At 33.9% G+C, this 18,196-nt stretch overlaps 1 protein-coding gene across 1 annotated transcript; it reads left to right on the forward strand.

The window, feature by feature from the left end:
- Positions 1–15,121: 15,121 nt before the first annotated feature.
- On the forward strand, positions 15,122–16,393 carry LOC148014431 (uncharacterized). Its single transcript, XM_087666873.1, has 3 exons — positions 15,122–15,479; positions 15,735–15,817; positions 15,896–16,393. The coding sequence occupies exons 1-3, from the start codon at positions 15,365–15,367 to the stop codon at positions 16,043–16,045; spliced, it is 348 nt and encodes a 115-aa protein (XP_087522999.1). The 5' UTR covers positions 15,122–15,364; the 3' UTR covers positions 16,046–16,393.
- Positions 16,394–18,196: the final 1,803 nt, after the last annotated feature.

Below are 18,196 nucleotides of genomic sequence, written 5' to 3' on the forward strand. Positions count from 1 at the left end.
ATGGTGCCCAAAGGATATTTATTTATTGGACCTTTGAGTAGCACAGAATTATTATATTCTAGATGTATACTCTTTACATGATGGTTGAATGCACACAAGCATTAGTGGATTATTTGAGGAACTTTCATAACCCACTAACATGTTATAGAAATTACAATAAGAATTATATAAAAGTATTACAATGATTTATTTATTTATTTATATTTTCAACATTTTTAATTGCCACATAATTGTAACTTGTTGTGTATAGGCACACGTGTGGCACTGGTTGCTCATGCCTAGCAATTACATAGAAAAGACTAATTTGATTTGTGCTTTGTGTAGTAAATTATTAGATGAAGATATTGATTTTCAAATACTTATGGTTATTAGAGGATATTTAGTTATTGGATACTTGAGAATTGTAGAAATATTATACTTTGGATGTACACTCTTTAGTGTGATGGTTGTGTATGCACAAATATTAGTGGATTATTTAAGGGCTAATTTATGAAAGTTTGGAATATTTATATAATTTTATATATATATATATATATATATATATAAGAATAGATTACAATTAACATTTTTAGATATTATCTTTGGGAAAGATAGTTTAGTTTTGACAAAAGAATTGGGAAAGATGAATCACGGAAGAAAGAGAAATGCACATGCTTATTTTGAGATCCATGTATTTTGAGCACTGAAGATAATTAAACTAAACAAATATATGCATGGGGGCAAGATGTTAGAAGATGCGGATCTAGAGCATGACACAAGCTATGGTGGTTGAAAGTTGAAGACCAAACTCATAATGACATGGACAAGTAGAGAAAAACGGTTACACGAGTGTATTAGGTTCCAAGATAGATTAGCTTGGACTCATAAACACAATCTTGTGTAGAATTGACAATGACAAGACACTTAACTGAAAGTACAAAGAATCATGACATTGTATTCATTTCATAGTCAAGTACAATGCTTTATAGACTTTGAGTTGTTCCACTCTCCTCACTGTGCATATGGGATTCCAAACAGCTCTTCTTAGAGCATACATCATTTGTCTATTTCTCAAAACCCCCCCCCCAAATGATGAGTCCCTACACTTGCTGGCTTTTTTCCCCCCTACATGATAACATGGCTTGGAAGACTAGCTCATTGGCAGCCTAGTCAAGTTAAAGCTTGAGACTTTACATCTTTGGCAAGGGTTTTACAATCAAATCCACTAAGGGAAACATAGAGATCCACTATGGGAACAAATTCCTTAGAACAAGCTGTTAGAGTTGTTGATGGTAGCGGAAGTATCTTTTTCTTCTTCTTCATTCATAAATTGACTTTGGTGACAGTCATTCTGCATTTGATGTGCTCTTTTCTTATGGAAGCATTCACTGACAATATGGCCAGTTTTACCACAATACTAACATGTCATCCAACTCTCGTTGTTGGTGTTGAATCCTTGACCTCTTCCCTTGGGTCCAGTAGCTGCTCTAGTGTATAAGAGGTTTTCCCTTGAGCTGGTCTCTTTTACATATTTTCTTTTAAATTTTCTTTCTCCATCAAGGAGTGAGTGCTCAATATCTTTGAGTGAGAGACTTGGAACATTACTTAGAGTGGACACAAGGTTCTCATATGGATCCTTGTTTACACTTGCAAGCAGTACAGCTATTGCTTCATCTTCATCAATATTCTTCTTAAGAGTTGCAAGTTGGGTTTTTAGGCTCTTGAACTTGTTAATGTGCATGGTCATAGAAGCACTTTCTTTGATATCTAGTTTATAAAATTACATGAGGAGTTTTACCTTTTTCTTTGCTTGGGTACCAAACATTCTGTCAAGTTCCTCCCAAGTGGTTCTAACATTTCTAATGCCTGATATATGATGTAGTACATCATCATTTAGTCTCTAGGCAATGATGCCTAGTGCCTTGTTATTCATTTTCTTCCATTCTTTGGTTTTGAGCTGGTCTTCTTCAACTAACCTGTCTTCATCATCTTAACCCTTGCTATCTGCATCATCTTCAAATAGGTCCCACAAGTCCTTTCACATCAGGTGATACATGGTCTTCTCCTTCCATGCATGAAATCCTTCACCATTGAATTTAGATATTTACTCAAGCTCTACCATGTTGCTAAACTTTAGTTAGCCAACAAATGTTTGTATTTTAATGTGTCAAGAGACACAAGAGAATCAATGTCAAATTGACACTAATTGAGTGTTAATGGATACTAGTCGGTACTTGATCTGCTTTCTCTCACAAACTTCCTGGATGGCTTCTGAGCTTGCTTGGGCACTTCCAAAATAGTAATGAACTTCAGAGAGTACTAGTCAATGATTAAAATCACTGTTGATGACTTCAGTGAGAAGAACCTGTGAAGAATGTTAAAATTTGAAGCTTTGGCTATGGCTTCCTAGATTAAGGTTTAGACACAGGTCTGGTTTTTTATATTTTAAGTTATGACAATATAAGCATTGGAATATGTGCTAGTGTTTCCATGGGCATACTGTCACCTATTATCACTTTTTGTGGCACTTATATAGGTGCATATATCAATGTCTCAATTTTTTTTCAAAAACACATCAAAAATCGGTGTTGATATCCTTTTAACCTCTTGTAGTGTGTCAAAAACCCATTATATATAGATTTAGGCAAAAAGAAATCTAGAAATTTATCATAATACCTAAATGGGTAAAGATTTGAAATCCATGGAATTATTCATGCAAAATATGACTAATAATAAAGAGAGAGAATAGATAACAAAAACTCAATGAAATCCATATAGCAATGAAAAATACCCTAAAATACATTAAAGTATTTGCATCATCTCTTTAACTATCATACTCTCATGCTTACAATAAAATGATAGAATAAATACAATAACTTTTTGAAGAATATCATTAAATTTCACACAACATGCAATTAGATTGTTGCATTTCCTTGTGGGAATCATCTAGATCCCACATGTTCAAAGTATCATTTGGCCAACAAATTTGTAAGGCTAAATTGGGCTCTAACAAGCTGTCCCATAAGTATCGATATGAGCCATACTAATTTGATGGCATCTACTCTTTAGATCTATCTTCCTAAAACATCTCCATTTAGTCTATTAAGTAATTCATATACTATAAATTCAATACCAAGTATCGATGGTGATATTTTTCAAATATCTATAATAGTCCCTCTTCTACAAGTACCATTTTCCCTTGGTTAACAAGAAAGGCACACCATAGTGAGATTTCTTGGTTTGAATGAGATTGCTATATAAAGCTTCATAGCTTTCTTTTTTTTGAATACCTTTCTATTCAACATGATGCAGAAGGTAAGGGGTCTTATGAGGTGGTGAAATACTAGAAATTATACCAATGGCATGGTCCTTTGGAAGGTAATTCGGCTAGTATGTCGCCTAATGTAACAATAATCCCCATTTATCTGGAAAGCATTATTATGAAAAAATTGATGTTTTTAAAATCTCTAAAGTTCAATCATCATAATTCTAAAGTTCTGTATCTGATCTATGCGTTGTTGAGGAGTGGATGAAACTCAAGACTTTAAATCCATGTTGTTAGGTCATAGGTACTCCTTCATATTTAGACTAGAAAATTTGTATAAGATAATATATATTGGGATTAAATTGAAAATGTCGAGGTATAACTATATAATTACATCAATCATTTTTTAGACATTATGTTTGTCTTAACTAAGTTGATGACAGCAAGGCATAACTATATTTATATAAATGGTTTTTAAAGGATAGATGAGGGCATTATGCTTGTCTTTGTATACTTTGATGGAAATATCAAGTTGTTATACAAGATCCATATCATTGTATTTAGAACCCATGAAAGCAAGTTTAACCATGTAGGGGTTTAATACTCTTGTGTAATTTTCTAAATAACCTCTTAAAAATAATTTCACTTGTGCTTACATCATCATGCAATAGATAACTTTATCATTATAAACAAACTCTTGCATAGAAATCAAAGTATGCATAGTAATACATGAGTCTACAAAATTTGTAGGACTATCTCGTGAGATATTTTTCTCTTACTTAAGTGGAAAATCAAAATCATCATAACAATTGTTTGCAAAATGGTTGGCAGTTGTTGCCAAAATGAAAACATTAATCTTGGGGTGCATTGAACATGGTATAAAGTGTAGGAGAGCTTTCCAAAATTGGTGTGTAGAAGCTATGGGCTCATGATCCTTGACACAAAATAGATACCATTTTTTACAAGTGTGCAATAGAAAAGTGGCTGCCATAATTATCTTTCTAAATTTCTCATTAACTATATCCCATGTGGTTGGATAATCAAGAGAACTTCTATTACACAATAAGCTGGGATTATTTTTTAAGGGGTTTTAAATTTGAATGTGTTTTCATTAATGCATGAATGAAATTGGTGCCTTGATTATAAAATGTGGCTTTATTCAATTTGAGGACATCCTTCTTCATCTTCAAGATCAATATTCCAATTACACCCACTTTGGTGAATCGTTGCAATATGAACTCATTGAAATTGACTAGGGTGTTTAGGTGTATCGATTGCAATCACGCAAAACCTTGAGTTTATTCCATGTCCCTACTAGGATTTATAAATCCTTGTTCCTACTCACAATTTGAATTTTCCTTAAAATAATTTCGGTAGACATTTGGGTTGAGGATTGGTTCAAACTAAGGGTGATATAGACTAGCGTACTATAATGTTTTTGGTTTGAGCCAATATTTGTAGTCACAAAAGCAAATTATTAATAAAATTTCTCCATCCTACATGAACAAGATTTGTAGTGATATTGTGATAGAGAGTGTAAGAGACCAACATCTAAGCAAGAGGGAAAAAATGCATATATATATATATATATATATATATATATATATATATGAAAGTAGTTGTGGTACTTGAGCTACTTGTGAATACAAATAGTCTAGCTCAATGCCTATCCTATCATGTCTAGGAAATATATCAACCACTAATCTCAATTCCTATGTCATTATGGATGAGATTTTACATCCTATGTCATTATATCGCAATATTTTCTCTAACATAGTTTGAAGATGAGATATGACAATGAACTATATTGATGAAATACAATCTTAAGCTGGATATACTATGTTTAACCACCTCCAAAGCTCAAGAGATGGCCACTTCTTCTCAAGAATATAGTGATTCATCACGATGAGTGAAATTAGAGAAATCACCATGAAATGATAGCCGTGTCTCTAACCAACATAGTTACATAAGTTTCACCTTTGTTAGCATTTCCCTTTAAGGCATATGCTCATATTATGCTACCATGACAAGGTGGTGCAAATATTAAAAAAATTACACATTGTTAAATTTAGATGAGTTTTCCACTTAGCTTTGAAATGTGTGGATATCTTGTTTCTTGAGAAAAAATATTTTATTTTAGAAAATTAAATAAAATGGGTCCTCTCTCTCTCAAAAAAAAAAGAAAAAAGAAAAAAAGGGCAATACTTTTAGCATGTGATAGTGCACCCTTGTTTCTTGAAGAACTTGCACACATGTAGAGCATCAACAATGCTTCCATATCCTTTATTAAAGGAAGATGATGTTGATGCAAAAGTCTAGTCTCACTCCCCAAATTTAATGAAGGTCTCAACATATCAAACTAACGACAAAAAACTATTGGAGAATTTGACAATTTAAGATGATTAAATCTATGTTGAGAAATATTTATAGTATTTGATATGTCGGCTCATGAATATGGAATTTTCTAAGCTTTACAAATCAAGGTTATTGATTTTACTTCTCTAAAGCAAACAATGTTTGGCTACTATCACAATCAAATCCTCATATTAAACGTTGGTGTGATAGCTCCTCCTTTGTCGATCATTAAAATTGTGACTAATTTCAAAACATTTAGAAAGAATAAAATTATCATTAATATGAAGAAATATTTTTCCACTTGAACTACTTAGTTTTTTATCTTCTTGATGAGCATCTCCCCAAAATAGCTTTCAAAAATACATAATAGAAATAATACAAAGTCAAAGTTATATTGAATAAACAAAGAAAGATAATTGGAAAATGCAAGATTGATTTTTAAATGAAATAACTACTTTAAACATAATCTATGCTTAAAAGGTTGCTGAAGAAACATAGAGGTACACTTCATAAGTTAATATAGTTGATAAGATAAAAAGAAAGATAGAAAATATTTAGACTTACAACTCTTTTTGATAAATTTATTCTTCAAAGAGACATTGTTGTACCCTTTTTCTAAGATGACTAGAATATCTAAGGATTTGACCTCACTAGAACCATCCCACTAATCCCTCAACTTTGTCTATTTCTCTATAAGATAATAGTTTCTTCTCCCTTGCTCCAGCCTTTTGCCCAAGCATCGATAATGATGTGCTCAGAAATCCCAACATTGCAAAGGATCAATAAACAAATCACACATGTCTTTAATGTCTCATCTCTCGTGGCTCGTCACACCTCATCTTGATTCCTCCCCCTCCACCTTCACTACAATAGAATGGAAGCACAAATACGATTAGTTGACATGCATTAATGGGTACATTTATTCTCTTATCTATACTCATGTTTAATACCATAGGCAAGTATATGTATTTGTTAGACATTTCAGTGCACATATAAATGCATTGAATAATGTCAGATAGTCACACTCATAGCATGCATTTAGACAATATAAAATGATATGACATTCAAACATGTAAATAACTCATTTTAAACTTTTATTTAGTCACGATGGAGGAAAGAAAGGGAGGGCTAGAATGAAGGGAAGAGATATCTAGGCATAAGAGAGGAGCCATCTTCTTCCATCTATAAAGCAAAGAAGGATTTTGTGTGTTGGCAAAGGAGAGGAGAAGGTTCTTCTTTCACATCCAACATCATTTAATTCCACCCACTTTTTCTTATTTTTCTTATCCTTGTTCTTGTTCTTCTAGCATCTCTAGTTCTTACTCACAACTTTCTTGAATATTGTGGATGTTCTATTATTGCTCTTTCTTTCATAGTTTGATTGGTTTAATTCTCTATTTTTTATTTTCCTAATGTATAAAATAAGTATTTTACTTGAACTTGATTTGTTCATTAGATAAGCTTCTATTTTCTAGGAATATATTGTCAGGCCACATGTGCATATGCAATTAATGATGAACTAATTTTGTAGGAATTAGCACTCAACTTCTCATTTTTCTCCAATGGCACTAAAAGAGGCTTGCATGTTGTCATACAAGACTTGAAAAACATATCCAAGCCATATTGCCTTTGGGACAACCATGTACCATCATCACATCTAAACACTTCAATACCAAGAAAGTACCTTAGCTCACCTAAATCCTTCATCTCAAACTTCTTCTTCAAAAGTTCCTTGACTTCAACAATCCCACTCTCACTGTCATCTGTAATAATTAAGTCATCCACATAGATGAGTATGATGACTAAGCTTATATCTCCCTTTCTCACATAAAGTGGATCAACATCAGAAATGTAAAAGCCAATGTTAACAAGATACTCTCCAATATACTTAGGCCATGCTCTAAGTGCTTAATTTAGCCCATAGAGCACATTCTTTCACTTGCACACATATGTGGGATGCTCTAAATCCTCATAATCTATTGGCTGCTCCATACACACATTTTCTTGTAATTCACCATGCAAGAAAGCATTATTGACATCCATTTGCTACAAAATCCAACCTTTGTCTACTACCAAAGCAATCACACATCTAACAATTTCCATCTCTTAGCAATTGGATTGAATATCTCTTTATAATTTATGCCATAAGTTTGAGCATAACCTTTTGCAACTAGCCTAGACTTATACCTACTAATAGAACTATCTACATTACGCTTAATTTTGTAGACCCACTTATAGCTAATAGCTTTCTTGCCCTTAGGTAATAGTCCTAGATCCCAAGTCTTATTGGCTTCTAATGTAGCCATCTCCTCATTCATTGTTGCATCTCAATGAGCATGACCAACAACATCCTCAAATTAAGTGGTCTCAACATCCTCAAATACCTTTACCATATAATCATAATGGTGAGTTGCATAACCTTCAAAACCAAAACTTTGGCAAGAGGGTATTTCACCTTGCTAGACCTCTGTACCATTGGATCACTTAGTGGAGCCTTTATATTACCATGTGCTCTCTGTACACTTGGTGTCTTGATTGAAGGAATACCAAGCTCATAATCCAACTCTCTAAACCACTCGAATCTCCATCAAATCCCAATTCACTAGTAGATGCATCATTACCATTCAACACTTTCTTCTTCCCTTTTTCTTTACTTGCAACACTTATAGATGCACTTGAAGATGTGCGACCACTCCTTAGTCTCCCAAACTAAGGGCTAATTGTAGATTTAGTACTAGATAATCTTTCTAGTCCACTAAGGCTCCGTGATTATTTCTTTTATTTCTATACATAACTATCATAATAATCATCATCATCTAATGCATCACTGCTAGATACATACAAACTGCTCATCTCATCAAAGATAACGTCTCTACTCACTCTGAACTTGTGATAGGGCTATAATAGTGATACCCTTTCTATTATAAAGTGTATCCAATGAAAATAAAAATTTTATCCTTTAGGTCAAGCTTCTTTCGTAGCTCATCAAGCACATGAAAATATGCAATACAATTAAACACTTTCAATTGTTACACATCTGGCTTCTTGCATGTAAAGCATTCTTTAGTGAGATCATTCCATGAACTACAACTGTGGAAATTATGTTCATAATATAGACAACTGTATGAACAACTTTGGACAAAAAATATTTTGGTAAATTCTTTTTAGCCATCAATGCCCGTGCAACTTTTTTAATATGTATTTTTTTCCTTTCTGCAATCCCATTTTACTGTGGGGTATACCTACAGGTAAATAGTCTCTTTATTCCATAAGACCTCAAGAAGTCATTGAACTCATTAGAGAGCTACTCTTTCCATCCATCTGATCTCGAAAACTTAGCTCTCAAGCATGCTTCAGTATCAACAATAGCCTTGAAGGTTTTAAAGTGCTCAAATACACCACTCTTTTTCTTCATGAAATACATGTAAAACTTTCCTAAACAATCATCAATAGATTGAAACAATATAAATTGCCACCAAGAGATATGTTTTATGTAGGTGCCCAAACATCTGTATGTACAACATCAAGTATATTCTTACTTACATCTCTATCATGTGAAAAAGGTTATCTCACCTACTTACCAAACTAATATGCTTCTAATACTTTATAAAATTTTGCAACTCTAAAAGCAGGCAACTCTATGGTCAATGTTTTGGTCTGCATTAGTTTTAGTCTTTGCACATTTACATATCCAATATATTTGTATTATATTTCAATGTCTGCAACCACTCCTTTTCCTTTAGCATACATAGAGGTACTTATAATAGACATTCGAGCATTTAAAGTGAACATATGGTCAACTCTACTTCCTTTTGTGACTAGCTTGCACTTATCATTAAAGTCTTCCACAAACAACCTTTGGTATTAAATCAAACCTGCATCCCTTGCTCCACAATTTGGCCAACATACACTAAAATCTTTGTGATGGATGGCACATATATTACATCTGAGAAACTCTTTGTCGGACCATCATGCAAGGACAAATGAAATTTTTCAATTTGTGAGATTAGGTGACATGAATCATTATCCATCAGTACATAACCTAGATTCTGCAAATCTTGTATCTCTCTAAACTATTTAGCATGAGTGATCATATGATTAAATACACTTGAATCAACATAACATACATTATAATGAATTCCTTTTTTGTAACAACATTCATAATATCTACATAATAAACAAATACTCTTTTTTGTTTTCATTGTGTCGTGAAGATGATGCATAGTTTCCTTGCTACAATATATCTTTACAGATATTATACTTCTTAGCATAACAATTGGCTACAGTATAACCTATTTTGCCATAATAAATGACAAACAATACTAGAAGTGGTAAAACCTCTATTCTCTCCTCCATCTCTTTCTCTAGACATCCCCTTGCCTCTAAAGTTTCCATGGCCTCTTGAAACTTGCATTTCATTGAACTACTGATTTAAGTAGTTTTACTGGTTATTACCAGCATGTCCTATACCACAGCCTCTTGAAGAGGATCTGTAATGCCCTCTTCCTGGACTTGAGTAAATATGTGGACTTGTTTACCACTTCTTTCAAATGATTCACCTTGCATATTGATCGCTTTATTGATCATGAGAGAGACCAACTCATAGAAATCTAGAAATGGCTTTCATACATATACAAAAGTAACAAATGATGTCTAAGCTTTTTTATTATTAGGACCACCGAAAGTAGATGATATCAAACAAATATTTTTCCTTTTTTCAAATTATTTAACTCTTACTTGAGCTAAGTCTTCCATGTCTTTGTATTCATAAAAACTATATTTTCATATGTGATTTTTTTGCATTTGCAATATGTCCCAACATAGTATTATCAATGATTGTAGATAGCCAATACATCACTTTGATGTCTTTGGTATTCCATTTTTTCCACACCTTTAATTCATTTACATCGTAGGGTCACTTAGCTCTAGCTCATTTTCTTCACCTAAAACAAACTCAAACAGACATTTTCCAATAAATAAGTTCATCACACACAACTTCCATGATGGATAGTTGTTCTTGTCCAACTTCTCAATAATAGATTTTTCATTGTTCTCTACCATTATCACAAAATTGATACAAAATAACAAGTAAGTCTTTTGCGACCTTTCACAATAAGTGCACAATAATATACCAAGTAGTATTTTTCATTGAGTGCTTAATAATACATGTAATATTAAACATGTTAGTAGATAAAACTTGTGTTTGCTTCCTAACAAACACATTAGAACTTATAGATTCCAAATTTGTAGCTTGTGCACCCACTTCTACTTGACACAGTCAAAATTGCAATATACCCTAAAACTGTTATCCGCAACCTTACGAATCTAAAACAAGACTTGAAATGGCCTCAAATGACCAAAAAAAAAAGCCCTACAAATACCAAATCTCACAACAATATGAGATTTTGCTCTATCATACTTCTAGTGCCTCCACAAGCTCTATCTAAGAGAAAGAGTGGAAGAATGGGAGAGCTTTTTACCCATTGCTTGCTTACTTGAATATTACTTCTTCTCTTTCACTTTAGGCTTCATAACTAGCTTCTCTCAATGGCACCATTTTGATTCCATGTCACAAATCGCATGGTGGAGGTACTTCCTTGAGCTACTACGCTAAACACACATCATACACACAAGAAGAGAGATGGAGGCCAAAACACTTTATTGCTGGTATCTTCTTCTTCTTCCATATACAATACAATGTATACAAAGTATAGATAAGATATAACATAAAGGAAAGTGACCCATTAAGTCAAACAATGCATAACTAACTATACCAATCAACCAGCGTTATAACTATGCTAGCTATAGGTAGGTGCAACAAACTAAATATAATAAGTGATAAGTCAATGCCCATGCAAGGATCATATTGACCATCGATGTGCTAAGTATAGTTGTGTGGGTCTATTTAATGAAGCAATATGTCACATCAATATCTACATGTGTTGAGCTTTCCATCTCAACAAAAACACATGGTGATTACTTGCCATGCTTTCCAACAACTCTCTTCAATCATTTTAAACATAGTCATATACCTGTATCATGCTATTGTGTCTCTTCCTAGCCTAATCTAACATGGCCCTATACCCTCAATCCTAAACTCTCAATCCTCAACCCTAAACCCTTAACCCCATAATAGCCTAAACACTTGACCCTTTATCCAAAATCTTAGAGCCTAGACCCTTAAACTTCACACCAAATCTAGACCCTAAACCTTCAGCCATAGACTCTACAGCTCATTAGATCCTTATCAACACCCCGTCTACTTAAACTAGATGACATCCAACTTTATGTATAGGGTGTGAATCATTTTCTATGCATATGCAACTCGAATGATCACTAAAACTAGGTTCTATCATATTGACATAGAAAATAATGCTTCTATCAAACAATTAATAAACCTACCCACTATTCCGATCTCAATGGTAGACTTTTCAAAGTGTATGCATGCACACATCTCTCATGCTTTCCCTTTTGTCATGTCCTCTGAAATGCTAACGACAATACTAGCCTCCAAATTGACAACCATCAATAGTTGTGTATGAAGGATTTACCTCTTTTGCACTCATGTATAAAGAGAGTTTCATATTTCTCCACTTGTGATATACACTCTAGTTTGTACATCATTCAAGAGAAGGTAACTCAATGGATTGATTCCATCTTTACAATATTTTGCACATCAAATCCCATGAGGGAGAGATTATAATATCCAAGTTATCCACAATGCATGGAAAAGTATTTTACGTGGATTTTCTTAGCTCAAAAACTAAGTAGGGTTGGATTGGGTTCTTGGGTGTTGAATATGATATAATGGCAATTTGGTGTTTGTTTTGCCATGGAGTGGGACCTTCACATCCAACACTCTACTACAACATGAATGTGTAGTATGGATCATTTTTCATGATCTCACTACTTGGTTTGATGATAAAGTCTTTAATGTCTTCTCTCTCTCTCTCTCTCTCTCTCTCTCTCTCTCTCTCTCTCTCTCTCTCTCTCTCTCTCTCTCTCTCTCTCTCTCTCTCTCTCTCTCACACACACACACACACACACAGAGGCGGCCCACACGGCCTCGGACTGATAAAAATGAAGTCATGATGATAACGAGCATAGTGAGTGTATCATGGCTGTTCATTCGCCATCCTCTCCGTTAATCGTTTTACACGGCGGCGGTGGAAAATGGAATGGATGATGAGAGAAAGAGGCGATTAAGCTTACATAAGGCTTATTCGCATGCAAGGGTTAGAGACTTCATACATTGTCATGAGTCCACAAGTTAATAGAAAATTCATATTTTTTGGAAATTTTGTTAGGAATCACATTGACAATGTTCAAGTAATCAAACAAGTCAAATGGTGTCACATTGACAATGTACAAGTAATCACGTGAGTAAACAAAGAAGGCAGATGGTGTCACATTGACATTCTACCAGCAGTCGCTACATTTAAAATCGAGAACATAGATAATGTAATGTATACTCTACATATTAAAGATGTGTTTAAGAAATTATCTATACAGATGCCATACTTGCTAATTCTTCAAAAGTAACTTGTTTGTGTATTTTATCTTAAGTAGTTTGCACAAAGCACTACTTGAGAATCTGCATAGAGATATCAATTATTGATGTTTCTTTGGATAAATTTTACTGATCTTATTCACAACAAGTATTTCCCAAGTTTCATTAAGTGGTATCCAATCATAAAAATGAGATTTTAAATTGCCATTATTCCCCTTTAAATTTATGCTATGCGTCATTCCTTTTTCTTCTTAAGTCATGACTGGGTATGTTGGTATATTTATTAAATTATGCTTTAATATTTTGATTATTTGAGTACAAACAATCAATCTTGATGAGAACAAGGGTATTAGGTCATATCAATATTCTCATAGAATTGGCAAATATTTTTATTTTTGCAAGTGCATTATTGATCACAAACTAAGTTCTATTTATACATTTGTATTATACTAAAAATCTTTCATATAGAAAGATATACTCCCTTATATAAATAGGCTCCCCTTATATGAACAAACTTTGTTTATACAAAAGAAACTTAACATAACCACCTTCAAAAGACCCAATAAGCCTTTATTATCTACAACAACATCATAGAGTCTACTTTTACATATTAACTAGTAAATCGATATTTAATTTCTTAATATAATTGTAAAAATAGATAAGTAACATAAAATAAGAATACTTTAAATGTAAAGCTTAATGTTAGATATTAGTCACATCTTGTGGCTAGTTGACTTGTTTGCTACACCAATGGCTAGTTGACTTGTTTGCTACACATGTACATTAGATAGGACTCAATATGCATTAGATATTAGTAACATTGGTGCTAGTTTCCTTGCATTCTACACCAATGTGTTTATGACATGAACACTTAGTGCTAGTTTACTTTGATCCTTTGTTGTGTTTAGTCCATATTTAAACTCTTAGTTGTAAGCGTCGTATGGTATGCTAAATTCATAAAATGGAGTTGTAACTACAGTCCCTTTTTTACACCATTTTTTTCACATTTAAAAAGAATTAACTTTGTTTTCAAACAATTTAATACATATTAGTTTTCAACAAAATATAATCAAAATAAAATTTCAACTAAACTTATTAAAATATTATCTATTTAAATGATTTAAATAAAAAATGAGCTTACAAACTTTACTTTTGATAATCAACAACTTATCATGCATGGACCTTTCATAGTTTGGGGTGCTAATTGATCAAGGTAGAAATATGAACCTATATGATTCCATATTTCGTACCATAGATTACAAGAGTGTGTCCATTCACGTTGAATGACAAAGTTTTATGAGAGATTCAATTTCTTGAGCACTCTTGATGAAGATAAGATAGTGTTCTTTTCAAGAGGATTTCCTAGCACATAAATTATATGTTTATTCTTAGTTATTATAAAGGCATGGTATGCTATTTGGATTATTCAAAAGCGCTACCTTTTTGGAAAACTTATTTTCAAGATGACAAGAAGGTAGTGCCCTATGGTTTGTGTATTTGCTTGTTCAAAGAAAGGTGAGATGGTTATCTCACCTATTATCTTTTTTGGTTTTAGACTAGCACTCTTATTCTTTGGATACATATGAGAGAGAGAGAGAGAGAGAGAGAGAGAGAGAGAGAGAGAGAGAGAGAGAGAGAGAGAGAGAGAGAGAGAGAGAGAGAGAGAGAGAGAGAGAGAGAGAGAGAGATCTATGCCTACTTAATAAAAATGACCTAGATGACATCTAGGAAAACCAAATGCACATATTTTTATCATTTAACCTCAATAATACATAGATACACTTTAAAACACATAGTTGATGCCACTAGAGACATGTCCTTCAAAGATGTGTCATTGAGCACTAGAGATGTTTTAATTGGCTCATTTCGCAGCTTTTAAAAGAAAGGAGGACAAGTTGTACAAAAGAATTGATGCACACCATTGATGTTTGTGTCTTCTATATAAAACCTGTAGTGATGCCTATGTTTGGCTCTAGAGAAATGCCAATGGCTGATTGCATTCTATATTATAAGAAAATGATGGTAGTAAGGTGGTGACAAGAGGGACACCTATAAATATGAAGAAATGGTAACTATCAAGACATGAGATTGACAAGTTTGTTGTTGACCCATTTAGGAGAATATCAAGGTTGGAGCTCAAGAAGAAGGTGGTGAGAGGAGGAGCTTCTTGTGAGAGACTTAGTGCTTGCTTGTCTCTCTCAAGTTCTCTCAACCTTCCCGAGTTTCCCAAAATAGCCGTGAAAAGGGGCCGGATAATGGCAGCTATGAATATGGCGTGGCGCTCTCTTCTTGCAGTCATGATGCTGATGATAGCAACCCAATTGATCTTGGGCAAGGTGGTGGATGGCCGCGAGGTTCCATCAGCGAGAGGTAGAGGCAAATGCTGCCTGTCTCAGGCTTAGCGCAGTTAACTGAATAAAATTGCATTGGATTCTCAATCACTGTAATAATTTGCATGACGTACGATAGCCATAGCTCTATTCTCAGGTGATTATCCTTCGGTAAGTAGATTGCACATGAATGCATATCACCACCATAGTCGTCTTATCATTCAGAAGCATGGCATCCATTGATGAGTTGTATAACAAACCAGTAATGGAGAGCGCATGTTTGTGCATGCTGCAGCTCAAGCGGCGGACGACTCCACGTCGACAAGCTCGCCTGTAAGCTGTCTCTGGTTTTGCGCCAAATTACCTTTGGCAACTAAGGTGGGACGAGCTTAATCAGATAATCTGTGGTTTCATGGTATCTGTGATGATTGACTTAATTGCATTGTGTGTGCGCAGCACCCCAAGTCCCTGATCACTGCGCTCCCCACTAGTGCTAATTACATGAATGCCGATTACTCCCAACCCGGCCCCAACGATAGCCACTCTCCCAAGCACCGAGGCTCCGTCCCAACAATGAAGACTTACACCAATGCTCATCACCCATGAAAGGCCTCCATTCCCACCATTCAATGTTCTCAAAGCACCCTTAGTCTCGCCTTCATTTTGTGGCATCACCACTCACTCCCCTTTGTCAATGTTTTCTAAGAATTCTACTTCACAATAACTTGAGGTTAGGTCTCATTAGATCCATTTATCGTATTTCTCCTATGGGTTGCCTTCCCTGCACCCCCCCTGATTTGTCACATAGGTAGAACTACTAAGTCCTCAATGAAGCTTGATATGGCATCACATTTTTCCAATGATGCTTTCTCTTGGTAGTTCCTCAATCCTACCATTGGCATATGTGTACTTATATAAATGAAATACAATAACGACTTATTTCCATTGATGACAGATGTTGTCTTACTACCTTCAATAGCTCAGTTCTTCATTGCTTGTCTCATGGCTCACATTATCCTCAAATCCATCATTGTGATCTTTGCAAACCTCCAAAATTGGAAGGACTAGGTGCAGGGCATTCATTAAGCACCTTCTAAACACACGTACAACTCACTGCTTCAAGTCCAAGACTTTGTGTATATGTTTCAAGTCACATAGATGTCCTACATATTTTGAGAGCAAAAGATTTCCTTGTGTGTAGTATTTTTCAAAGCTAATGAAAGAAAGAGAATTAGAGAAATACTATTAAAAGTTTTTGTATACCACTTAATAAATATTAAGCATTTTATAAAGTTGCTCATACTATTTTCCAAAGAATATTATGAAAGAAGTGGCATGATGGTCATTATGATCTTTCCTAGATCTTTGAAACTTTGATGCTATATATATACATGTCTATTTGGGTACCTATAATGGCATGTTCATCTTTGAAAGACATAGTGATATATTAGCTAGCATGCGAAAAGATCATGCTACAACTTCTCCTTGTGATTCCAATCATGACCTTTCTTAGATATTCTCGAACATAGCTTAGATTTAAATTCAATAACATGTGTATGAAAGTTTGGAGTAGGGGCATATTGTAATGATACAAAATCCCTAGATATTTGGGCTTTCCACATCCATTTTCATAGAAATACTTACTACATTGGTTGATATGCAGTCCTTCATCAAAGGGTATGATGTCTTATATGAAGTGAAGTATAGCTCTACAACAATTTCCCTTTGATGGGAATATCGTTTGTCTCTATTTTAATTATATGTGGTCTATCATGCTAATAAATGTTACCTAATGTGCATCTTGTTATAGTGCTCTAGTGAGATCTCCATAAGCATAAACTCATGTCTTAATTAACTTGAAATGGTATCTTAAATAGCATACAAGATCATGAATTTGGGGATATATTTATTACCAAGTTACCATTCTTGAAAGTTTGGAAGTTCCAAAAGCTAGCATGTTTTGCACATTTGGGAAATGCAACACCTAATATTGCTCTAGGCTCCTTCTTGAAAATCTTGTTTCGAATTTAGTTAACTACTCAATTTAGTAATAACAATTCTATATAACTACATTTTTGAAGAAAAATATTTGAGCCAATAGGGCTGTGGCATAATAGTTTGAGTGTGGGTTGACTTATAGAGGTGTGTGAGTTCAAACACTACATACTCCATCCCCAAAGGCATAATTAAATATATATTGAGTGCTAAAGAACAATATTTGAATAAATGTAATTAAACTTTTAAGATTTCAAAATAATAAACCTCTTGAGATATCAACTAAACATAAACTTTGCTACTTCCCAACAAGAAAAATACCAACCCTAAATTTACTAAGCCTACAATCTCCCAACTAGTACAAGGATCTTGACCTAGAAAATCTAGTGCCAAGAAACGCCTACAAACCCTACATAGTCCATCGCCAAAGGCATAATTAAATAGATATTGAGTGCTAAATAACATTATCATAATAAATGTATTTAAACTTTTAAGATTTCGGAAGAATCAACCTTGTGAGAAATCAACTAAACATAAACTTTACTACTTCCCAACAAGAAAAATACCAACCCAAAATTTAGTAAGCTTACAATCTCCCAACTAGTACAAGGATCTTGACCTAGAAAATCTAGTGCCAAGAGATGCGTACAAATTAATAGATAAGAAAATCTCCATATCATAAATATGATACATGACTTCTAGTCATCAATACTTCTACAAAGAAAATAGGACTCTTCCATTTGGGGAAAAAAAACTAAGCTT

This window comes from Lygodium microphyllum, chromosome 25 (genome assembly GCF_053477565.2).
Source record: "Lygodium microphyllum isolate KBCC chromosome 25, Lygodium_microphyllum_v1.1.10, whole genome shotgun sequence".
NCBI lineage: Eukaryota > Viridiplantae > Streptophyta > Polypodiopsida > Schizaeales > Lygodiaceae > Lygodium > Lygodium microphyllum.